Source organism: Vulpes lagopus, chromosome 11, assembly GCF_018345385.1.
Source record: "Vulpes lagopus strain Blue_001 chromosome 11, ASM1834538v1, whole genome shotgun sequence".
Lineage (NCBI taxonomy): Eukaryota > Metazoa > Chordata > Mammalia > Carnivora > Canidae > Vulpes > Vulpes lagopus.
The window spans coordinates 102,380,078-102,406,693 of record NC_054834.1 but is presented as its reverse complement, the minus strand read 5'-3'; the positions used below and the strand labels follow the sequence as shown (position 1 = coordinate 102,406,693).

The 26,616-nt window shown below is 37.1% G+C and overlaps 1 protein-coding gene across 9 annotated transcripts in view; it reads left to right on the top strand.

Annotated features, from left to right (window-relative positions):
* ZNF385B (zinc finger protein 385B) overlaps positions 1–26,616 on the top strand; it is a 369,586-nt gene that overhangs the window by 299,814 nt on the left and 43,156 nt on the right. For 8 of the 9 annotated variants that reach the window (XM_041721854.1, XM_041721855.1, XM_041721861.1 and 5 more), the window contains 2 exons: positions 9,592–9,630; positions 13,492–13,602. In XM_041721854.1, coding sequence (XP_041577788.1) covers positions 9,592–9,630; positions 13,492–13,602 — 150 coding nt within the window. The remainder of the gene's footprint in view (positions 1–9,591; positions 9,631–13,491; positions 13,603–26,616) is intronic. The other variant, XM_041721856.1, reaches the window with a different exon arrangement.

Sequence of the window (26,616 nt, the reverse complement as noted above, 5' to 3'; positions counted from 1 at the left end):
ACATTCCATTGTCTTCAGAGGGAGAGCTGCTGCCTCACCGGCCTGGCCCCGTTAATGGGTGAGTAGCTTCTGAAGAAGCATTGTGACATCCAGAGGTGGAGTTCTTTGAAGTTACAGTTCTGGGGAAGCATCATTTTGTTACAGAGCAAGAGTTATATCAGAATTTCCTGGGAATCGGTCATCACAGGAAATTATCAGCAATTCATGGACTTTCCTTTCTGCGTTTGCTTCGGCCTCAAGGGTAATGACAAAAGATTATAGTCTCCATTTCAGCTTTCATATCACTGAAATATTCTTCTGTGCCGAGAGCATGATTGATTTCCAGAGGCCAGCTTTTAACCCCAGCTTCAGGAGGCCAGTTGCACGGCAGTGGCTGCATGACTGCCAGCAAGTGTTACTGTGATATTGTCTGTTGTGAGGCAGACATTTGGTGATTCCTGACTAATTATACAAAAATCTTTTCAATAAAATGACATCTGAATTTCTTGTGTTGTTAGATATAGGTATTTGCCCAATTTTAGTAAAAGTGTTAAAGGTTGGGGGAGACAGAAAGGGTGAATAAAAATTTCAAATGGGTGTTACAAAGACTTTGAAGGTGCCAAGCATGTTGATAGGTTGAAGTTCAGAATGGGAAACAAAAAACTTAGGGACGTTTCTGAAAATCTTCGTAAGGAGTAGTTAGAGAAATGCAAATGGTTTTTGCTTCGTAACATTAAAACTTTTCATGAATGGTCCTGAGTGATTCTGTATTTCCTGACACTGCACTCGGTGGTACATGTAGGTCTTTCTCCATTGCTTGACTAGGGAGTCTTGATGTGATATCCACGGCCAAAATATAAGCAAGCTAGACACATTTTAATGTGATTTCATTGGCTGTATTCATTTTTCTCTTCTATAAGTTGCTTTATTTAGAATATATAGAGACAGAAAGGGCTTTGTGTATATTTGAAACAAATTTGGTAGATAAATAGTTTTACCTATCAGTGACTACATGTCCTTACAAATCCAGAAGAAAAGAAAGAGTTCAATTTGGACTACTCTAAGTTTGAACTGTAGCCTCCTTGCAATCACCTAAAAATAATTATAAATCAAATAGCTAAATGCTAAATGTCAAGCTGTACCATGAACAGAGCCTTATTCAATACAGCAATTATCACTGCAGAGAACAGAGTTAAGGCACAATCTTGAAGCTCTTTATTTCACTTCACAAGTATGGTATATTTTGTATAATATAAATGCAAGGTCAAACCAAAAACCTTTTTTTTTTTGGTGAAAAGAGTTAATATGAATACACATATACATCCATACAGAAAGGCATTAAGATAATTATATGATGTAAAATATTTTTGACGTCACTTGTCCACAAAACCATTCAGGGACCACTTTCCTAATAAAGAACCCTAAAATGTTATGTGTGACAAAGTAAGTTTGCAAGAAGAAGGACTAGTAAAATCAACATTGATGTAGTTACGACATCCTTGGGCGGGAATCACAAAACAGGGACAGAAGGGTGCCTGGCTGGCTTAGTTGGAAGAGTATGCAACTCCTGATCCAGGCTTGTGGTTTTGAGCCCCATATTGGGTATAGAGATTACTTAAATCAATTAATTTTAAAACAACAACAATAACAAGGAAATAGGGACAGATAAAATATAGGATGCCCAGTTAAATTTCAGATAAACAGCAAATTATTTTTAGTAGGAGAATATACTATACAATTTTTGGCACATATTTCTACTTAAAAAATGATCTGTTGTTTATCTGAAATTCAACTTTAACTGGGCATCTTATACTTTAATTTGCAAAGCTGACAACTATAGCAAGTGACCTGGGTCCTGGTCTTAGCTAAAGAGATTAGAGCAAGTCACTAAAATTCTCCAAATCTTTTCTCATTTTCAAGCAAGGGAGTTGGACTAGAATCAGGCTGGTGGAAATGGGGCCTGGCCTACCTGTTGTCACCAGCACTGTTTGTAGTGTTTATTGTACAGAATTTCCAGTTAGGATTCCATTTGGGGGGTGGTGGGGTTCTGGACCTCCAACTAAAACAAATTTAAAAACTGGTTTGAAAACGTAGATGATCTCTGCCATTTTACCCCGGGTGATGAGAGTATGGCATGGAGAGTGAGAGCCCCAGATGCTCAGGATTGGAGCACTGCACATTTGTTCCCTTGCCTTGAGCCTTGTCAGTCCTCAGCTGTCAGGATTCTTCGAAGTGCGAGGGCAAGAAATGTGTTGTCCTGCATTTGGGGAAAAAAAAACATTTCATTTCCACTTTTCTTTGCAGAATAAAGAATACATCCAAACAGGGTGTGGGTTTCCTCATTTGCACCTCCTCCTGCCTTGTGGGGTTTTCTTCTCATCTTATACCTTTTTAATTTGTGTCACGGACCTGTTCTGCTTCACCATCAGGAGGACATATCTGATTACTTACCAGAACAGCCTTTCAAACTTAGCTTTGACAGAATGGTTTTGAGAGGATGTCAGTTAATGCATTTGGCTGTTTGGGAGGCCTATTGATTTTTAAATCAGGAAAGCTCATTGCTTCCCTAATCACTTAGCCTTCGTAACTTTTTTTCTTTTTCTTTCTTTCTTTTTTTTTTGTCTGTTTACCAGAGAACACAGGCAAACACATTCTTACTTACTTCTATTTGGAGACTTAGCACCAATAACTTTTAAAGCTACATCTGTAAGTGTCAGCAAGTGGTCTTTGGTGACTTAGTATGGCACTTTTTTTTCCCCTAAAGTATAAAGAATTCAATTTTTTTTTTAAAGTTATTTCTCAGACTTACTTTTGGCACTGAATTTTATGTTCTGGAAATTTAATCTTGGAGACAAAGTTTTGGGGGCTGTTTTTAAGTCAATATTTTAAAAACAAGGGAAGGTCAAGAACCGAATACCAATCTTCTATCTCAGATATTAGCCAGTTCATCCAGAATGCAGGATGGATGTCTCCTACCAATATATTATAGAATAATTGCTTCTCATGATCTCTCCTCAAATGAATATTTTCTTGAGTATTTTGTACATTTATTGAAAAATTATTCTTTAGGGGTGCCTGGGTGGCTCTGTTCGTTAAGCATCTGCCTTTGGCTCAGTCATGATCCCAAGGTCCTGGGATAGGGCACCACATCAGGCTCCCTGCTCAGCTGGGAATCTGCTTTTTCTTCTTTCTCTCTCTGCCTGCTGTGCACACACACTCTAATAATAAAATAAATAAATAAAATATATAAATAAATATATAAAATAAATAAAATATTTTTAAAAAGAAAAAAACTATTCTTCAGTCCATATTCCTGAAATAATTTATTTCTTCTTTTATTTCATCCTGAGAAGGCACACTACTAAATAACACAGGAAACAACTGACCTATTTAGTTTAGATCCTCTTGGTGAGTGCAGTTCCTGTTCCCATCACTTGAAACATGTACTCTAACTTTGTTAATGGGAGGTTTTTTTTGGGGGGTGACATAGTTCATTGTCAGCTATGCATATCTTAGGCTGTTTGATTTTGAAATACGAATATACCTTATTGAGAAATATAAACACTTTGGAGGTAGTAATTTTTCCACAGACAAAAAAATAATATTTTATTTCTTCTTTGTTATTAAAATTCACAGAACTAAATTCTTTTTTTTAAAGATTTTTTAAAATTTATATATTCATGATAGACACACACACACACAGAGAGAGAGAGAGGGTCAGAGACACAGGCAGAGGGAGAAGCAGGCTCCATGCAGGGAGCCCAATGTGGGACTCCATCCCAGGTCTCCAGGACCACGCCCTGGGCTGAAGGCAACGCTAAACTGCTGAGCCACCCAGGGATCCTGGAGAACTAAAGTCTTATTAATTTCCTAAAAGATTCCACATAGTTTTCAGTTTTTTAAAAATTTTTCTAAGTTTTTTTTTTTTTGCCTTCTCTTATAAGGACATTTAACGATTTCATAAGAATTTTTTACCTTATCTTTGACAGAGGTGTTACAGATCTTTCATATCTGTAGGCATCCATTGACCAAAAAAAAATATTATAGTTATAGGAACATCAAATCTTAAAGATAAGACAAAGAGTTTTCAAGAACTCTCTTCACATCCTGATGGAAAAACCCCCCTCTCTTTCTTAATGGTTTCTCGTCCCATCTAAACATTGCTTGTTTAAGAATGGAAACAAACGAAGAAAAGCACTGGGTTTTCTTAGGAGATATAATTCAGCTCATTACCTTACTGCTCTTCCCCCAGGTTGAAAAGAGCAATTGGAATTGGAGTTAAGAGTGATGTGGTCTCCCTTAATACATCACATTAACCAATTAGACATTTCGAAATGCATTGTTTAACCTGAATATGGATAATATGCAACTGAATTTTTTTTACCTTATGCATCTATTATTTGAATAGGAACATCAGCACCCAAAACGTTGCATGTGTGTGTGTCCTGCAGTGGGGTCTTGAGGGAACCTTCAATTAAGTCTCATACCCGTTGCGGACATAAATTGAAAGTCTTATTTGTTAAACTGAACTTTCTGAAATGCTCTTTGATGTGGCTTCTTAAATTACCCAGCGGCATAACTACAGCTTTGCTGCATCACTCTTAATCCCTGGCAGCATGGAAAATCACCAGGCATGGGGAGAGCCAGGAAAATGGAACATTTTACATTTGAACTGACCGTATTTGTTACATACAAGGATCCACTGTCAGAATTAGACGTGCAGCTTCAGTAAGGTACACAGTTCTAATCTTGTGGCATCTCCCATTAACAAAATAACTACTGTCTAAAAAAGAACTGAAAATGTCTTCCTTTTACTCAGTGTAGTTTTAAAATTATCTTTCTTAAGTGTAAACTGGTTTTCCACTGAAGAGAGGGAAATGGTGAAAGCACCCATTCATTTGCTTTTATTTACTTATTTAACTTTTTTGCTTTTACCATTTGGTAACTTTAAAATCCTAAAAGTGTTAAAAAATGAAAAATATTACTTTCTTGTAGTATCTTCATAACTGTTACATCATGGGCCAAATGTGTACTTATTTAAAAAACAGAAGTAACTCATGCCCTTTTTGCTATTCACTAGGCTCCAGACCAGCCACACTGCGCAGAAACCCACTAGGCAGGTTTCCATGTGAGAGGCATCTAGCATTTAGGACTCATCTTTAGAAAAATTCCAAAATGCGGATCACTTTCTCCTTGAGCCTGTGCTGATGGTAGTAGTTCCGACATCCACTTGTTATCTTGGTACTTGGTAGTTGAAGAGCATCCTCTGTCGAAATCTCACAGACCACTTTGAAAGTTGAAGAACATGCCCCTTACTTTTACCAGTTGTCTGATTCAGAATTCTGTATCAACTTTCCTAAATCATGGAATGGTGTCATTATTTTTACATATTTGGTATGGTTTGACATGTAAAAGTATCTGAATCCCAGTTGTATCAAGACAACCAAAATGTCTTTAGGAGTTTCCTGTGGTAAAATGCTGTGTTTTTTTTCCCTATTCTCCTATCTGATTTTTTTTTAAAGTACTTAAACACTCCAGAAATACCATATTACTTTAAATATCTAGGTCTCAAAAAAAATTAAAAAAAAATAAATATCTAGGTCTCTTCAGCTACCATGCTCTGTTTTTGAAGGCTTCTTCTTCATTATGTCCAGTTTCTAAAAACAGTGAATGATAGTCACTTAATAAACTTTTGTTAAATCAATGAATTTTCAAGAAAATATAGTGTTTGTGCAAACTGAAAATCATGTATTTAAAAAAGTGTGATGTGTTGGAAAAGGAGCACAAATTTCCGAATACTGAACTACATTAAGATGAAACACTTAAAAAAAGAAAAAAAAAAAAGATGAAACACTTAACCTCTAAAAACGTTGCATCTTTTACCATCAGAGTGATCTAGAAAGGGGACAATATTCTATGGCAGAAACGCACATCTCTCAGCAATTCTGTGTTTCTTTTTATTCTTCCAAAAATAAAACCAAGATGAAATTTCTCCAAAAACTACTGGAAAATGCGGTTTAGTTTTTCTTTCCAAAGAGATCTTCAAAATAGACCAACGTGTGTTTTTCCTTACTTAGTCATCCTTTTTTGTCAATGGAGTATACAATCTTGTTTGATGAATCTCAAGACTTTTCAAAGAGGTTCTGACAATATGGAATTTGAGTGAAAGATATTGAGCCTTCTAAATTTATTTAAACAACAAAAAAAAGGAGGATGGATGAAATTCTAATCTGTGCTCTCCTCTGACTGGCTGCTTCAAATCTCTGGGCTGCCCCCACTCATATTTTCTATAGAGACTATGGACCACCCCTAGGGAGACTGGAAAGAGATCCTGGGATCCCATTTCATTTCTGCAGCAATCACACACTGCTAATTGTTAACCAATCCCAAAATGCTTAATATATTTTGACAAAATAGCAGTAGGAGGAGGAGGAAGAAGAGGAGGAGGTGGAGGAGCTTTATTGGATCTGAGACAAAGATATAATGTAGCCTATTGCCTATTATTTTCTTAAGTGTGTGTTGTAGTATTTTAGCCTCTATACCACTTTAGGGGAGGAATGGTATCCCATGGCTATAGGGACACAGCTGATTTGATTTGTAAGGCACAGCCAATGTGTGGTTCTAGCAAGGAGCTGGAGATACGTGAGGGAAGCACCTTTTCAGACATATGGCTCCTGGCTGAATCAACAGTCTGTGGAGAGTGTGGCATGCCATTTGTCTTCCTTTCAGTGATAATGATGGCATCCATGTGGACCCCTGTCAGGGTGCTGTGGGTAGGAGAAGCAGTGTCAGTATGGCAAGTCTGTGCCTTTTTACACATTCCAGATGCAAAAATGCAGGTCTCATGGTAGCGTGCAATTCCAGTGTAATGTTCCATGTGGTTTACTTTTATTGAGCCTTCTGATTTGAAATCCAAAACAGTACAAAGCTGTGCAGTTGAGGTGATGTTGCCAATAATGTGCAATTGTTTCTAATTCTTGGTCTTTGAGAATTGGGTCTTTGTGATAGCTGTGTCTGTTTTGTTTCTATTTTAAGTTTTAGAGGATTTGAAAAAAGTAAACAATAATATTAAGGCATATGGTCAGAGCACTTAAATATAAAAGGCAAAACCTTTTTTGAAGTAACTCAGGCAGATATTACTCCTCAATGATGTAGCTATCACTTTTAAATGTGTCACTTCACGAATATTTGAAGTTTTAATGAGACCCTATTGTCACATTCTCTTTCATAAATCCAATATTGAAGACGGAAGGGGTGAAAAATAGCCATTTGTTTCAGACTACTGTAATTCGGTCATATTGCACTTTAAAAAGCAATGCTTTGCCAAACTTCCAGATAGACCGAAGTCACAAGGGTTTAGTAGCTGAGATCCTCTTGGTAGTAAATGAAGGGCAGGTGTAAATGATGACCATCCCTGGCTGTGTGTAATCTCTAAGTATTCCCTCTCTAAGTGTTTTGTTCTGGATGCAAGCCCAACAGTAACAATGAGGAAAGGGGACCCAGTTATTATTTCTGGCTCTCCTGAAGTTATTCAAGAAGAAATGGGCTTATTCTCAGAATGACCAAGATGGATCCGAAAGAGCAAAACCCAGACTCACCTCCCCAGGAAACTTACTGAAGCATCAAGCAGGCCTTAGGTGTAGTTGAACGAGGCAGCTGCCCTCCAGGCAAAAGAGGTGCTAGAACCATCCTTTCTTCAAATCTCACCCCCGTGAGTAGTGCTCCACCTGCCATCTCTGCTCCGTGTTCCCTGCAGGGACCAGTGTGCAGAGAGACTCCCATCTGAGTTTGAACCCTGGCTTCAGACCTTTGGAATCAGAGGTGACAAGTTATTAAACCTCTCAAAGCCTTAGAGTCCTCACTGGTAAAAGAGGATAATGATCACAGCTGCCTCCTTGGGTGATGGTGGAGACCACACAAAATAATCCCTTGGTATAATTCCTGGCACATGGTTAGAGCTCTGTAAATCTAAGCTGCTCTTATTATGATGTTTATTATTGTTAGTCCACAGCTAAAAAAGGAATTGAATGGCAAATAATCCTGGGAGGATGACGCATTGACGTCACTGGTAAAGGGAGGATCCTGGGTGCTTAAAATGTGAGAAAATCAGAAAAGGGAGAGAAAGGCCAAAGTACAGGTGGGGCAAAGGAGACAGACCTTTCTGTGCTTTCTCAGGCCTCATTACTTTGCTTAAAGGTCACTGCTTTTCCCAGCCCCGAGTTAAATAAAGTTTAAACTGCTTTTTCAGTTTTTAACTTTTGCAGTTATAAGTATGTCCTTATGTTGGACTCATCCTGCCTCATTTAGTCTGAAACAATATCTGATATATTAAGCCTCCAGAAATGTTTGTTGGTTGGCTGACTTTTAAACTTTAAAAGTCAAATACTTGGTATTATTACTTCTGTTTTGTTTTTAAAGATTTTATTTATTTATTTGACAGCGAGCGAGAGAGCGCGCACAAGCAGGGGGAGCAGCCTCCGGAGAGGGAGAAGCAGGCTCCCCACTGAGCAGGGAGCAGGACGCAGGGCCCGATCCCAGGGTCCTGGGATCGTGACCTGAGCTGAAGGCAGATGCTTAACCAACTGAGCCACCCAAGCGCCCCTCTACTTCTGTTTAATAGGAAAGCTAGAGTTGCCCGTTGTTGTATAGCACGTGCTTACCAAATGCCTTTCGGAACATGGGTTAAAATAGATGGCCAAGTCGAAGAGGACATCCCTGTCTCTAAGAAGAGTCTTTAAGAAGAGCCATTTCACCACATAGAAGAAGACCTCGTATTATCATTCTTGAGCAGTCTCCCTTGGTTTTTAATTGGGTGGTGCTCGGTTCGCTCCAATACCCAGCCACACGGGATGCCTAGTGAAATCATTTGAAGACTCTTACAAGAATACAAATCACATTTCAGGCCTCTTGAAAATTACTGAGACAGTGGGAAGTTCGTATTTCCAAGTTCTTTGCCTCGAATCTAAACATCATCTAGGATGAAGCCATTTGGTCCTGTAGCTCCTACCTTCCATCCTCTCCCCACACGTAGCATCACCCCTGCCTTTAGTGAGGTGCTGCATTTCCCTGTGGCTAAGTTTTATCTGTGGCTGCATATTTTTTTATGTGATTATTTACACGGCGAAGATGTAAATTAGTTTTGGGCATGCTCAATGAAAAAAACACTTGTTAAGAATTCACACAGATTTGTGGTTCCATAATCTTGGGGCCTACACCAAAGATACCTGGTTGTTCTTATTTTGATGTTGAAAATACAGTAGATGGTGTGATAAGGCCAGCTTCATTAATTCATTTATAAGTACTATAATATAATAGTTAATTTGTCCATACATAGCCTCCAATTATCTCCTCAATTCCTGCTAATAGCCACAACCCCATCTTTCATTTTTATTACCTACCAGTTAATTGCACTAATAGGTTTTGCTTTTCATTTCTACATGATTTTCATTAGAAAAAGTGGCAAGTGTTAACTCTCGCTGCTTCTTAGGTGGTAAGCTTTGCAGGCTTTTTAATCAGAGGTGAAGAAGGAAAAGGAATTTTTAAAAATTTCATGTAAATGTGCTTGCTAGCCTCAAAATTCCAGATGACTACTTCTAACTTTTACTTTTTTAGAAAAGAAGAGGCTTATTTGGGACCAATAAATTCTACCAGGTAAGGAATATTGGTAGCTAGAACTATGTGGGGTTTTTTTTCCCTTAAACAAACAAACAAGCGCTTCTCTGGCTTTATTTACAATGAATCACAATTTTCTCAGTCCATACATTGCATTCTTGTGCACTCTGAATGAACAGGAACTAATTTAATATTAGTATTTAACAAGGCATTTGTTCCTTTAAAAGTGATGTAAACATTTTAATAGAGATGTTTGAAAACATTTGTTTATTTTTAATAACCAAACGTCTGTGAGAAAACCAGTTGACTCTTTAAAAGAAAACTCTTAACTGTCGTTAATTATAATATCTCCAGTAATTTTCTAAGCAGTCAGCATATGAGATCATGTATATATAATTTTGACTATATGAAATTGAATCACTTGTATATATCACATTTTAGGAGTTTTGAGAATGTTTTCATTCACCCTGAGTATTTTATTCATCCTAAAAACTGGCGATTGAATAAAAGAATTACCATTGGTTTAGTTCTACATACCTCATTATGATTACAGACGACTGACATTCATTAGTGGAAGAAAACAATATAAGTTAGTATAAATTAGGGATCCCTGGGTGGCGCAGCAGTTTGGCGCCTGCCTTTGGCCCAGGGCGCAATCCTGGAGACCCGGGATCGAAACCCACGTCGGGCTCCCGGTGCATGGAGCCTGCTTCTCCCTCTGCCTATGTCTCTGCCTCTCTCTCTCTCTCTCTCTGTGTGACTATCATAAATAAATAAAAATTTAAAAAAAGTTAGTATAAATTAACATCATAGTCATTATTTTCATCTAACTCGTATTGTAGGACTGCTAAGGAAAATATTCAGGATTTTATCACTTAATACTTTAAAAAAGGAAAGGGAGAGATCTGAAAACCTTCTCTATATTCTTCAGTGTCTGGTTCCCCCTGAAATGACTCAGGTACTGGTAGTTACTGTGTCAGATCGCAAACAGTCAAAATATCAGCTAGATGGTATCTGTTTCAAGGTAACAGCTGCATAGGCAAGTGGAACAATCTTTTTTAGACAACTTAAAGTTCCCTTTCAACTAAACCTTGTTCCCCAAAATGATATTTGTTTTTTTTTTCCCAAAATGATATTTGAATAAGAAATGTAATTACAGAATTCTGTGATAAACAACAGTGAAAGACAAAAGAGATTTAGACTGCGTGGAGGGGGGCAGAGGGTGGAGAGTGGAGTGGATCTTCTCCTGAAATAGCTGTAAAAAAGAAAGAGAGAGAGAAAGAAAGAAGGAAAAAGAATCAGATGGAAAATAAATAAAATCCATGCACAAGTGAGAAATGTAGAGGATAAAAATTTTACATGATTAGTAGTAAGTTGTTCAAAAGATAAAAGGCAGCAGGTGTTAATGACAGGTGACAAGGAATGGGGTAAAATGGTTGTGTTTATTTAGTTGATTTTATAACAATGAGTAGGATTATGTATATAAAGTAGAGAAGCCAATTCTGGTAAAAGTTTCTTGAAGGAACCTCTTTAGTTTACTTTTCAGGGAGCAGATGGCTGGGACCTCGCCTGTGTTTCTATCCGGGGTGCTCATCCACAATTTACCTTTTAGGACAGATTGTCCCCAGCCTTGGGAGCACTAGAGCATATTTTCAGGCTGATGTGGTGCAAATGCGAGATTTAGATAGAATAAAGTTGTATATTAGGAGTTATTTTAAAAATTATATAGGCAGCTAACAATTTTAAAGATGCAAGAAGAATGTTTATTTTCCAGGTCATGTTGGAGCTGTCAGCAGATGTCCTGGCTTACTGAAAACCTGAAACTAGATTATTTTAGTTGTGCCTTTTGCCTATGTTTCTATATTGTGGTATGGGAACAAGAAGAATATATGCATTTATTTTAGATAATGAAAGTTTTAATTTTTAATGTTAATTTTCAATCTTTTTAAAAATTAGTAACAGGAAAGAATATATTAAGCCAAAGATTTCCTGAATATTATTGCTATGTTTTACAAAGTCAATTTGAGTTTGAATTAAAGGAAAAATAAGTAAAAACTGATACCATAATATATGGATATAGCAAAAATAATGAAAGTAGTATGCAGAAAACTGTTGTTTGAGAAATATTTTATCCCATGTAGTTTACATATTACCAATAAGTATTTTTCAGAGCCCAAGAACAGAAAATATCTCAATAAAATGTTCTCATTTTTTAACTTTGCAGAACAACGTACTTCTTTCATCCTGCCAATATAGTTAGGCTATCCTATTTTTAAGCCTGTTCAGACTGCTTTGCCATCTCTAGTAACAATGAGAAAGTATAGTTTTGTGTTTTGCAAAGGGATGAATGAGATTTAAGTGTATGCATTTGTGAATAAACTAAAAAAGTGGACTAAAATTTTGTTTTCTGAACTTTTGACATTTTCTTTGCCCATGGAGGGTTTTTAAAATTCTCATTAACCGCACTTACTACATCAATTATGACCTTGTACAAAAGAAATCCCCAAATTTTCCAGTAATGATATTTTTACATGTGGTAGTTAAACATAATACTCTTAACAGCCTTTTCTTTTTTATGTTTTAAATTATCGCATATAAAATTGACTTTGGGGGAGTACATATAGTTCTAAAAATTCTAACGTGTAAATTTGTATAACCGCCACTAACATCAGGATATAGAGTAGTCCTGTCAGTCCAGAACATTCACCTCTCCAAATTTTTGTCCTGTATAGTGGGAATACATTGTCCTGTCATCTCTCTTAAACTAGCAGCAAAAAAAAATAGGCTACACTACTGTTCAGTAATTCTGTAATCCACCCTTTTTTTCAATGTACCTAAATTCTTCTAATTGCGAATTTTATATTTTGTTGATTTATATTCCTGATCAAGCATTGTATTCATTTGTTCTCTCTACCAAATATCATCAACTAATCCAATCCCATACTCTAACCTCAGGAGATTTCCTACATGATGGTGTCAGTGGATCTGTCCTTGTTCATGTTACATGTGTTTATAAGTAATGCTTTGTTCATCATCCGCATTGTTTTGTGAACTGCCAGTTGTCTGATATTAATGCTGGAGATTATCTGGAGTACATGAGACAATTGCTGCTGTTTCTCTTTTTATAGACTCTGCAGATAGTGTTCTTTATTTCTCCAAGTATTTTCATGGTGTTATGCCGTAGTTTTTCTGTGCTTGAATCCTTTCGTCACCATTTATTTCTCTGAATATGTATGGAACATTCAAACCAAAGAAAGGAAAGTCATGGGTTATAAGTCAAAACTTTACTTGATCAATATCTAGACAAAGGTTGGATGTTAATCAATCGGCTATGAGTATTTGAGTGTACAAATGTGACAAGCATTTCAAGTAAGATGGATTTCAATCTATAGTACATGAGGTGTAATAAATTATTTTTAAATAAAGATCAGTAGTTTCTCTCTTGTGATATGAGTCTGTCATTTATAACTTTTTTCTCAAAACTTGAGAAACTGAAATATGTGTAGTAATCGTCACTGAGGTCATTTCAGACCATGTTACCTATCATCACCTCATACTGGGAAAACATTAACAAGTGAATTTGATTCTGACCTTTAGATCTTAAGTTTTCTCGTTTTATGATTCTTTTAAGGGTTTTCAAAGTTCCTTATATAGGATTTAAGATTTCTTGAAATATTCTGATTTTCCTGTGATTTGGGGGGATTCTTATTTCAAAGAAGTTTTTTGTTCTTGTTTTTAATTCCTGGAAACAAGTACATTACTATTGAATGAGATTCTTTATTATCCCTGTCTGGGAGCTAAAAGTTAAAACTTTAAGGCATAATACAGCTACTTTTACTTGTTCATACTATTGTCTATCTTTAAAGATATACATTGACTATTTTATCATTTGCTCTTCAGATGGATCCTGTGCAAAAAGCAGTCATTAACCACACTTTTGGAGTGTCCATTCCCCCAAAGAAGAAACAAGTTATTTCTTGTAATGTCTGTCAGCTTCGCTTTAATTCGGATGTGAGTATCACCTTTTCATTGCTCTCTGTAAGAATGTCAAGCTGAAAGGCTGATTGTTCTGAATATGTACATCTCTTTGTATTTATATAGCCTCTAGAAGCTACTCCCATTGGTGGCCCACTTACTTCAGTGTGCCAGATTTCCCAGGGATTCGGATTCAACATTAGAAACATGAGCAATAGAGTGGCCAATATAAAAATTCAAGAATTCCTCTACGTAATCAGTCTTACCCAAATAATTTTATGCTTAATTTTACCAATTATATTTGCTTTTGAAATATTGCCAAATAGCAGACGATATTTTTTTAAAGTTTAAAATGCAATGGATACTGAAGAAAACTATTGCTATCACTCTTAATAACAAGTGTCACATTTCATCTGTGCAAGCCCATATTAAATATCTGAGAGAATAATTTATTACACAATTTATATTTTCCCAGAACATGGAAATGCAGGGAAATATTCGTAAAGTATTTTATCTGGCCAACATAGCTATCATGCTAAAAAAAAAAAAGTAACGAGAAAAAGGTATTGTCATTTATTAAAGCAGATCAAGGTGTAAGATAACATGAAATTAAAATAAATAATATTAGAATGTTTATACTGCTCAATTACCAAGTAAAGCCAGTGACCAATGCAAATCTGAATCTGGAACTGTATATTATACGAGTTACTTCCTGAGTTACACCACCCCTGAAGCCATTTTCCAAAGAACATATTGTAGGAGTCATGTTTTTTTTGTAAATACTAAAACAACAAATACTCTTGTTTGCATATGTATATAAATGATGTTTTGATAATTCTACATAGGAAACGTAATAAAAAATTTATAGTCATTGGAAAAGTATGAACTATGAAAATATTGTTGTATTAGATTATCAAAATTAAAAACTTCTACCCTTCAAGTGACATTGTTATACTGTTAAAATGGAAAGAAAAGGGATGCTTGGGTGGCTTAGTCAAGTTAAAAGTCTGCCTTCTACTCAGGTCATGATCCTAGAGTCCTGGATTTGAGCCCTACACCAGGCTCCTTGCTCAGTGGGGAGGCTGCTTCTCCCTCTGTTCCTCACGCAGCTCATGCTCGCTCTCTCACTCTTCTCTCTCAAATAAATAAAATCTTTAAAAAAAAGGAAATGGAAAGAAAAGCTATAGACTGGGAGAAAATAGTATAAAAGCATATGGCTTGTATACAAAATATTAAATAACCTACAACTCAATAATTAATCATAAATGGGCAAAAGACTTGAACACTTTACCAAAGAAGAAAAATGAATGACAATTAAGTATGGAAAACAATGTTCAATATCATTAGCCATTAAGAAAGTGCAAACCACAATCATATAGTCCTCCACCTATTAAAATGATGAAAATTAAACAAAGTGGATGATTAGCAACCCAACCTCTCTCTTTCATTGTTGGTAGCTATACAAAACAGTGCAGAGACTTTGGAAAATAGTTTAATAGTTATTTATAAGAAATTTTAAAGAAGTTATAGATATATTTTCCATACAATCCAGCAATCCAACTTTTAGGTATTTATCTAAGACAAATGAAAACTTAATGTTCAGACATATGTGTCACTTGTAGTAGCTTTATGCATAATTGCCCCAAACTGGAATTGACCCAAATGCCTATCAACTGATGAATGGATTAACAAACAAAAGTATGGTCGTACGATGGAATACTACTTAGCAATAAAAGAAATGATGTAAAAAAATTTTTTTAAATAATAAAAGAAATGATGTACTGATAGATAACACCCCACAACATGGGAGAATTTCAGAGGCAGTATGCTAAATGTAAGAAATTGGACACAAAGACTATATTATGTGATTGCACCTATATAACTTTTTGCAAAAGACAAAACTGTGGTAACAGAAATCAAATCAGTAGTTAAGGCGGACTGAGGGACATAGAGAACTGTTGATATAAAGTCACTGACAAAGGAAGATCTGCCTATTAGAAAAATTGAGAAGAAAAAAGTAACAATGTTCGATGATTGACAGGCTCTTCAAAAAAAAGGGTTTTGACTATCAAGTGAATAATAGAGACTTTGGAGCACTTAGGAATCCCTTGAATTTTAAAAAAGACATATTTACATGGTTCAAAAAGCAAATTAATTTTAAATGATACATTAAAAATCTTGTTCCGTCCCATTCCCCATCCTCCCACCTTCCATCCCATTCCCTATCTATAACCACTTTAATATTTCTTGCAAACTTTTCCCAAGTTCGTTTATGCAAATACAACCAAGTATATCAATATTTATTCCTATTTCATCCCCTTTCTACATAAAAGGCAATGTGCTGTTTACACTTTTCTTTGCCATGCATTTTTTACATAACAGTATATCCTAGAGTGGAGCACGTGGGGGGCTCAGTCAGTTAAGCATCCTACTCTTGACTTCGGCTCAGGTTGTGATCTCAGGGTCCTGAAATGGAGCCCCATGTTCTGCTCTGCGCTCAGTAGGGAGTCTGCTTGGGATTCATTCTCTCCCTCCATCTTCCTCTGCCCCTCCCTCTGCTCACTGCTCATATGCTCTCTTTCTAAAAATAAATAAATATTTAAAAAAACAATATATCCTAGAGTATTGTCCCTATCAGAACATAGACAGCTCCCTCAGATGTGGTGGGCAAAGATGTCCACATCCTAATCTCTGAAACCTTTTACTATGTTACCTTATATGGCAAAGGGAAAGTAAGATAGTTAATGGAATTAAGGGTGCCAATCAGCTGACCTGAAAATAGATTATTCCGGATAATTAAATGGCCCAAAGGTCCTTATAAAGTAGAAGTGGGAGACAAAAGAGAAGGTTAGGGCAGCCCCGGTGGCGCAGGGTTTAGCACCGCCTGCAGCCCGGGGCGTGATCCTGGAGACCCTGGATCGAGTCCTGCGTCGGGCTCCCTGCATGGAGCTTGCTTCTCCCTCTGCCTTTGTCTCTCTCTCTCTCTCTCTCTCTCTCTCTCCATCTCTATGAATAAATAAATAAAATCTTAAAAAGAAAAGAGAGAAGGTTAGCATGCTATGGTATGAGAACAACTCGACAGGCAACTGTTGGCTTTGAAGGTGAAAGAAGGGGCCACAAGCCAAGGGATGTGGGCAGCCTCTAGAAGCTCGACAATCAAGAAAATTGATTTTACCCCATAGCCTCTATAAAAGAACACAGTCTTACACCTTGGTTTTGGCTCCACAAAGCCCATATTTAACTTCTGACCCCCGGGACTGGAAGATAAAAACGTATTGTTTTAAGCCACTAAGTTCGTGGTAATTTACTGTAATAGCAATAGAGAGCTAATAGAGTAGTCTGTGTGTGGATGTTCTAGAATTGATTTAAATAGTCCCTATTAGTGGACACTTAGGTTGTTTCTGATCCTTTGGAATTCCATACATTTTCATAGCCAATAAATGACAGATAGAACATGAATTCTGGTCTCTTGCCTCGAAAGCTGTAGCTCTTCCTATTGCATTATGCTGTCCCACCTGACAACCTGACTCATTTTCTTAGCGCTTATTGCTCTCCTATCTTATGCCAACCTAGGCTCCAGGGACCAGGAGCAACTTTTATAGCAAATAGTATGAATGAAAGTATCTAAGGATGAACTTTATTAGATCCTCTTAGAACATTAGTCTTCTGCTCTATATTTTCATGAGTCCATACATTGAGAGGCCATGCAGTATAGAATCCTGGATTAAGAGTCTTTGAAGGTGATTTAAATCCTAATTCTGAACTTGGTAAGTCACTTCACCACCACGGACCTCCGTTTCCTCTTCTGTTATTACCTAAAATGGACTACATGATCTTTGAAGACCATGCCAGCTCTGTGATTAAAAATCATTCCCATGGCATTTCTGTCAGAAGGACAGGATGTAGACATCTCCTCCTTACGGGTAGAACAACTAAGACCCAAAAAGTGACGAAGAGTTTTGTTTTTCATTCAAGTCATGGGGGCGTTTCGGGGAGGTGTGCCGGCCTTCTGTATGTGCCCCGGAATTGCTCTGGGAGTAGGTTCACCTTTGACTTGAGTTTTCATTTGATGTCAGTCATTTTCTTTTATATTTACTGAAAAGGGACATGGACAAATGTACACAGGTGAGCACGTGACCACCAGCTTCCCTGTCACCGCCCAAAAGTTCTGTTGATAATGGAGAAAGAAGTTAAATTTCTGAGTCATACTTAGACTCTGGGCAGTAAAGCCACAAAGTCTGGATGGCAAATTCACAAATGTGACATATACATGTTCTCAGTGTTTAGTAATGGTGCTATAATCTGCATAACTGAGCTCTGAAACTGAGCATTTTTTACTTGGGGGAGAGTTTATTATTTTATAATCACCCTATTTACATTTTAATGTAAGAATTAAGAAGATGCTCATCCTTATTTTCTTTAATAACATTTCTAAATCAGCCTGAGACTGAATTGGCTTCACTCTTCAGTGTAGAAAATATGTTTATTGAAAAATCTGGAAGGCAGATTTGCACAGTAAACAGACTGCATTCCGCAGTTCTCCATTACCCACGTAAAATGTACCAGGGCAGGCTTCGTGCATTAAAATGCAATGTGACCTAGTTTCAGTGTCCCATAGCCCCTTTTGTCCAGCTTTTATCGTCTCAGTAGAACTCCACTGTCGGACAGCAAAAGGCTACAGCTTTATTTACACGATATACTGTTATGTAAATGAGCAAGCATTAATCACAAACATTTCCCAAATGAACCTTTACAAATTAACACCATTAACTTTGCCAGGGGCAGGCGCTGCAGTCCAGGAATAATACGTCTTTCCAACGGAGTCCCAGACACTTGCACAAATTTGTGTGCAGCACCCAAATCCCTAGTTTCTTCCTGGCCACCTTCTTTTTCCTAACTTGGTTTAACCTCAGCCCTGAGTGAGGTTTTCCTAAGCCTGAATGCCCCTTTCTTCTCCAACAAATGAATGTACCGCAGCTATAACGGGGCATAAACTGATAAGCCTAAATCTGAATCTTTACCCTTTGGCTGGGAAATGCATTTCTAGAGTTAAGCCTTTGCCAGGGAAATAGGCGTATATCCTGTCCTGTACTTAGTTTTAAAAAAGACTCTCAAAATTATTGGGTTTTCGGTTTTCACACGAAAAGACCAGAAACAAGAGCTAACATAGACTTTTGAAATATTTTTGAGGCTAATGATTCTCCTTTTGGCTAGGTTGGAAGTTGGCAGATCCCAAATATTATCTGGTTTGCATATTAATTTCAATTCTTTGGATGGTAGTAGCGGAAGGATAAAGGGAACTGACTCTTAAACAGATCTTACACAAAATCAGGGCAACTTGACTTAAAAATAGAGATGATCTCCTTTTATTATCATTATCTTAGAACACGGTTAATCATAAATACCCTTAATAACATACCACTGGGTCCGTTATGCTTCATAGGCAAATCGAAACGAGAGCATAATGATCTTTTTAATCAAGTTTTATGTACTCTAATTTAGGAATTGACCCTGAAATTTTGATACTCAGCATTAATACCACAATTGATTAAGCATGAGATGCAGTGTCCCTAATTGCTGACCCCACAGGCTTTCATTACTCATTTGGTGTTAACACACTTGGTGTTTCAAATTTGCAGTACTACCTTTGAAGAGCACTACAAACTTGGAATCACTTTTAGTTGGCATTTCTTTATTTCATCTTACTTTGTGGTTTCTCTAGGTTTTTAATTTTGTTGCCTTTTTCTTTGTTTTTGGCTTTTGGACTTTGGTTATTCAAATAGCTCTCTCTCTCATTTTAGCCCACTCTTCCTGCTGCTGTGTGTTACATTTCCCCATATCTGAAGGCCTAAACAAATGACCTCATGTCATCTCATTGATTTAAGTTGGACTAAGTACGAATGGACAGGAAATGAAGGGTTTGCTTCTGAAGGTAAAATGTCAAGTTGACCAACCATTTGTGTGAATGGGTTGAGTGACCTGACTCTCCTATTCTCGACTATAAATCTCTCTGAAATTTCAGGAGGTGCCATCCTTCAGCCATCCCGTCAATTCCTCCACGAGGGCACTCACTGTGCGCCAGGTTCGCAGGCAGGACCTTCCCTCTGCATTCTGCATCCTTGTCTTAGCAATTTTCATTTGGATAAGATTATTTAAATAGGCCCTCCTTGCTCTTTCTACCTCTCTCTACCTTTCTACCTCTCTCTACCTTTCTACCTCTCTCTCTCTCTCTCTCTCTCTCATGCCCACTTCCCAGTCTCTTCAGCAGTCCACAGAGATGATACACATTCACTGTCCTGCATGAACAAACTGCCCCCATCCACCACCTGCCACTTAAGAGGCTTTAGTGCCAGTTCTGCTAGAAGCCCTGGCGTCCTCTGTCATCCAGCAGAGATTTCAGCAGACAGGAGATTAGGGAGAAAGCCGGGCTCCGGGTCCCATATAAACGCCCTTTGCACGCGCTCTTGGCTGACCCTCCCTCCCCGTTGGCCACCAGGCCCGACTCCACCTCTCCGCCAGCTGCCGTGGGTTGGTGAGTCCCCGCAGCAGCTGCCCGGCCTTCCCTGGGAGGTGCGAGCGGCCTGCAAACAGGAACTTTCCACCCTGCGATCGAAGATGGTCCTTGCAGCAAAGGCCAAAGAGGCGCTCGGCCGCAAGGGCAGCCACTTTCTGTTTCCGGAGGACCAAGCTTTTTATGAGTTGCCATGTGACATTCTTCCAGGGGATTCCACATTCTGCCGTTGACTGCCTAGCACTTGCTTTTAACTCCAGAAATTCTGTCCATGGGTTGGTTATCAGTGTGTCTCTTTGCCTGCAAAACATGTTCTCTTCCACTAAACAACTGCATTCCTCCTTCCTTCGTTCTCTATCTCCTTTTTCCCCACCACCCTTCAACCTCTTCCCTTCCTCCTCTTTTTTCTCTTCCTGTGGCACAAAAGTACAGCAAATACACTGTTTTTCCTCCCATTCTTGGACATCTGTGGTGCCTTCATGAAGCTTGAGGTTTATTACTGGATTCATTGCTTTAAATTCAGGGAGAGGTACTTCACTTGAAAAATTCTCCAGGTAGTAAAAACAAAATAAAACAAAACAAACACATTGAGCATATTATTTGAAACTCTAACCACCATGCTATGTAAAAAAAAAAAAAAAAAAGTAGTTTGGGAATGCCTGAGTGGCTCAGTCTATTCACCTATTCTATGTTTATATTTATATAGTCATATATAAATAGTGTAAATACAATTGTGTATAATGATATGTATCTGTAATTTGTTGGGGTTCTGTTTTAAAGAATTAATGCTGATAAAACGCGAGGGCAGAGTTTAAAAAGCACTGATGCCTTGGTGGCTAGGTTTCCTCTGGGTTAATAGTGGCCTCCCATTCAGAAATGAAACAAGCCATGGAAGTTAATCTTCACTGAGAAGTAAATTTATGGTGAAGGAGTTTGGAGAAAACCATACTTAAACTGAATTTTGCGGCTGATGAGTAAAGAGATGCCAAAGTGATAATAATCTCGTTGCTGGGTTGGGAACCTAAAAGCTAGTTGCAAAGTTTACAACTATCTGCTATAAAGCAGTACAAATTATTAGATAAATGAATAATTTTGTAAGTTTGAAAAACCAACTGATTCTGTCAAGAAAAAGTCACTGAAGATAGAAGGAATCAATAGTATCAAATGGAAATCTAGAAAATGATAGCCTGCTTTTGTCAAATATTTTACATTTTTCCCATAAATAAGACTATTTATATTGATTCTTAGGTGTGGAGGGTAGTGAAGCAGATAGGAGGTAATTAAAAGCATAAATCTCAGGAGCTTGGGAAGGTAATTCTCTGCTTTGCAGACAGAGCTGACAAAATGATGAACATTTTTTGCTCCAACTTGACAGAAATATAGCGTGGTTCTAGGGAAAAGGAACATGCCGAGCTCAAAGTTTTCTTCAATAACTCTGTTTAACAAAGCTCTTAACCGGTGTAGTCAACTTTTTTGGAGCATATAGTAGTTACTTATTAAATAAAAAAAAAACTTGCCTCCAAAGTAGACAAATGATATTACAAAAATGTCATACAGTCTTTCTCTGCACTACCTTATTTTAAATGTGTATTTGGATGATTTAGAACAGATTTTATTTTATTTATTTATTTATTTATTTTTTTTTTTTTAGAACAGATTTTAAATTCATCACTGAAGGAAAGACTAGGATAAAAGTGAATTTTTTTTTTTTTTTTTTTTTTTTTTTTGTAAAAAGGTGAGCATTAGGGGCACCTGGACGGTTCAGTCAGTTAAGTATCCAACTCTTGATTTCAGCTCAGGTCATGATTTCAGGGTCCTGGGATGGAGTCCTGAGTTGGGAGAGTCTGCTTGTCCCTCTCCCTCCCCACCAACTTGCACTCTCACACTCTCTCTTTCTCTCTCAAATAAACAAATAAATAAATACTTGGGGTTTTTTTTCCCAAAAAAGTGAGCATTTTGACTTTAAAAAGACTCATCAGATCCTACATTAAACTAATGACGAAATTATGCAACACAAATAATTCAATATTATTCTGGTTTTTCTTAAAATACATAGATGCCTCACATGACATGCTACTTTAGGTATTCATATGTGTTCAATAGTATTTGAAGTTAGATTGATTGGCCAATATGGTGCTGTGAAGAATAATAGCTAATAAGAATGTTAAAAGGAAAGCACTGAAAACTGCCCTCACATATCAGAATATATTCTCAACGGAAACCCTGTGGTATCTACAATTCACTACCAGTACTACAAGCTTTGGTACATTTCCACTAAATACAGGCTTGCTAAAAATAAATAAATTAAATAAATAAATAAATAAATAAATAAATACAGATTTGCTGAGCAAATTTTTTCAAAGAAGTTTATACATTTTCAAGATTTTACTTATTTATTTGAAGGGGGGGAGACAAAGAGAGAGGGAGAGAAACCCAAGCAGACTCTGAGCTGAGCACAGAACCTACGAGGAACTTGATCCCGTCACCCTGAGACCATGACTCTGAGCCAAAAACCAAGAGTTGGACACTCAACCAACTGAACCACCCAGGCTCCTCTCCTGAGCAAATATTAAGAACACTTTTAAAAAACACTGTGGGACTTCTTTTTTCCTGTGTAAAATCCCTGTGTTAGAAACTCTCATAGGCAAAAGTAGGCATGCTCAGTGGTTAAGCATCTGCCTTCAACTCTTTTAGTCTTGAGGCATTTTCAAGTCACTTTGTGAGTGATCTTTGTCATCTAAGAGTTCTCTTGCCACTTGGAGGTTGAGGAAGATTGTTGAAGGCTTGTGTATCTTCCTTCTTTGCTTGGTATGGATTTCTTCAGTTAAGATCGGTTCAGGAATCCTTAGCAGTAAGATAGTGTCTCACTCAATTTTTCTGGTTTGGTATTCTTCAGTTAAAAATTTATTCAACATATAATTAGGAAAAAAAACCATATAATTAGAAATCAGGTAGAATTTTGAGGCTGACCAACTGTAGGTTTCCTAAATAATTAGCTGCTGGTTTAAAGTTTATATTCAGACTTTATGTAGGACATGTTTGCTTCCCTATAGCTTGTCTTCTATTCTGTATGCCTGCATGGGCAACTGGCTATAACTTTCACAACCTCTACAACAAGAAAAAAATATTACTTATGTAAGACAAAAACAAAACAAGCTGGATGCAAAAAAAAAAAAAGTAATTTTGTCTACTCCATTGCTTTCAAGCAAATGGCTGATTTAATACAGTTCAGAACATCTGCAAAAGAGGTAACTTTTAACTACTTTCATCTCTCAAGCAGAAAATTTGAATAAAATGTGACATCATTTGTTCTAGAGGCCAGGGAACTTTAGATATGGTGGGTCATCATAAAGATCAATTTTGGGGGGAAAACCTGACTGGAATTTTATGATTCATGACTCAGGTTGAGGGCAGGGGATAATAGCATATGAGGAAGCATTGCTTTAGCCAATTTCTGAAATTTCAAGGTAGTAATCTTTGTTGGACAAACAGTGTTGCTGGTTAATGTGACTTCTTCAAGGACAGTAAAGAAGCAGTGAACTTAGTTAGAGACAGAAGAGTGTCAAAATAGTTCCAGCCTGGGAAGGAGGAGTCAAGAAATAGAAGACAGTTTCCCCATCCTCATGGACCCAATTATCTTGCAAGGGAAACAAAACGAATACACTTAGAAACACCACTAAACTGTATACTGTTAACTGTAGAGTAATGTAAATTTTGTAAAGGAGGGGGCACCTGGGTGGCTCAATGGTTGAGCATCTGCCTTCGGCTCTGGTCATGATCCAGGGGTCCCTGGATCGGGTCCCACATCAGGCTCCCCAAGGGGAGCCTGCTTCTCCCTCTGCCTTTGTCTTTCTCTCACTCTGTCTCTCTCTGTCTCTCTCTCTCTATCTCTCATGAATAAATAAATAAAATCTTTTTTAAAAATTTAGAAAAGGAGTCAGCACGTGGGCTGAAATAACCACAGTCAGGAAACTAGCATTTGATGGACGCCTATTTTTCTGCCAGGCTCTATAATGGATACTCTTCACATATATTATCTCTGTATTTGCACAGAGGTTCATGGAGGAGATGAAACTATGAAAAGCTTGAGAGAGGGGCACCTGGGTGGCTCCGTCCATTAAGTATCTGCCTTTGGCTCAAGTCATGATCTCAGGGTCTTGGGATAAGCCATGCTTAGTGGGGAGTCTGCTTCTCCTTCTCCCTCCATCCCTCCCCCTGCTTATGCTCTCTTTCTCTCTCCCTCTCTCTCTTTCTCTCTCAAATAAATAGATAAATAAATAAATAAATAAGATCTTTTTAAAAAAAGAAAGAAGGAAAAGCTTGAAAAACAGGATGAAGGAGAGAGAATTGAAGAGTTATAAAATACTAGCGCTAAAACAGATGGGGCTTTTTAAGATTAGTCTTCATATAGGGTCCCGGGGGTCCATGAACCCTGTAAAATTATGCAAGATTTTACCTATCTGCATACCTGAAACCACAGTTATTTAAGATGATGATTAAAGTGATTTATTTCCATTCTCACAGAATGAATGTTTCACAGCTTCCTTTGGCAACATGTTCCAGGCTTTAATGATTTTTAGTGGCTACCATTTTGTCTTACCTAAATCTTGAAAAGAAGAAGAAAGAATAGGAAGGAAGGAAAGAAGAGGGGAAGGAAAAGGAACGGAAAGGAAAGGAAAGAAAACTGAAATGAAATGAAACCTTAGTCTTTTCTCTCTCTCTCTCTCTCTCTCTCTCTCTCTCTCTCTCTCTCTCTCTTCCGTTTTGCCTTCTGGTGCACAGGGAGAGCAAATGTATTCCCTCTCAGAGGACAATTCTGATGAGCAAGAACTCCCAAGAATAAGTCACTCTGTTCAGGTTATGACTTTGGGGGGCAGAGAATATGGTTTGACTCTTACTAATTTGTGTTCCCTTCAGATAGAAGTGTACTTAGCTCTTGTAAATAAAACCGTAGCACTTTATCAGAGGTATACCTAAACATAGCTGATGCCAGAAGCAGATAATGTTAACATCCCCTCTATAGAATAGTCACTTTCAGAAAAAAATATAAATTTACATTAATAATAATAAAAGCCAGAATAAAAAGCTCAGAGACTTGAAATAAAGTTTTAATATATGACTAGACCACTTAATATTATAGTACAAAAAGGGAAAAAAGTAAAGGGTTGATCCTTTTTATTTATATTAATATATTTTTTAAAGAGACAAACTTTCAAACCTACCTATTATTCTGTCACAATGATGAATAATATTATAGTAAGGAATAAGTGAATTATAGTAAAATCAGAGTTACACGAAAGATGCAATTTCATATGTGCTAAATCGCACCGCGGATAGTTGTTCTTCATTGCTTAGCTTTAAAGCACATAACTTTAAAAAAGGCAGAAGTTTCAATTGTTCAATTGTAAAGATATTAGCCAATAAAATCAGTAAAATATGTCATGTAGAAGCTAAAATTCATATTCACCAAGCAAGAATAATGCACCTCACAGGTGGGACTATCTCACTCCGAAATTTTAAACACAAATAAAAATTCTAAGCAGTCATGTAAAATCAGAGAACTGAAGTATGTCAAGTTCTATTTCGTTGTCTTTACAATCACTGTGCTAGCCTCGTTTAGTGCCGATTGATTATTGAAATGCCAGGGTGTGAGCTGCACAGAGCTTACAAACTTGAACTACATCTGAAACGAACGTAAATGATTTTTAATCGTTAGGATCTTACTTTCAAAATAATAGGTTAGCAGAGTCATTGTGCATTGGAAGTTCAATTATATAACAGCAAGTTCTCTATCTTAACTTCCATGAAGTTAATTAAAAGAGAAGTGACAAAAATGTGCTGATTTTAAGCTGCATATTTATTATTAAAATTCAGCTATAACCACAGCAATGGTTTAGAATGTAGATGAACAATTTTTATTTTCAGGAAGATTATTTTATAACTACATTTAGAATTGCCAGCGTGTATTGATATGTAGTCAGAAGGAGGAGGCCTTCTGTAATCATTTGACTACAGCCGCTCTTGATACCTTACGGCTTCCACTGTATTAGTCACTTAGTCTGAAAGTTTTATTATTACCTTTAAATTATTTATAGACAGTACAACCCCTTATTTCCTGGACCTGAGGTAGATAGCCTCACTCTCAGCGTACCACTGACATTTGTTATTCAATTTTCAGGAATTCTAGTTCTGCTTTAAATGCATGCTACACTCAACATGCAAAATATGTAGTACTGACTTACAATCGGCAGTTTTCTTTTTATCTCTGATACTGCCCACTGAGTATTCTCTGAAATGTAGCTTTCATTATCCCCGACCCGGGAGCTTGAGGTGATTATCTGGTTTTTGCTCTGGAAAGAAAATAACCACTCTATATTATTTGAGAGACACCTATGGAATCCTTTTATGTGATGATTTATTTGTTTATGTCATGATTTTTTATTGACTTTTCTTATATCATTCACGAGGAATAGAAAAGGATAGATTCACTAATTGGGCTGCCTGTTATAGTTTTGTAATTTAAATTGTTTAAGGCAACA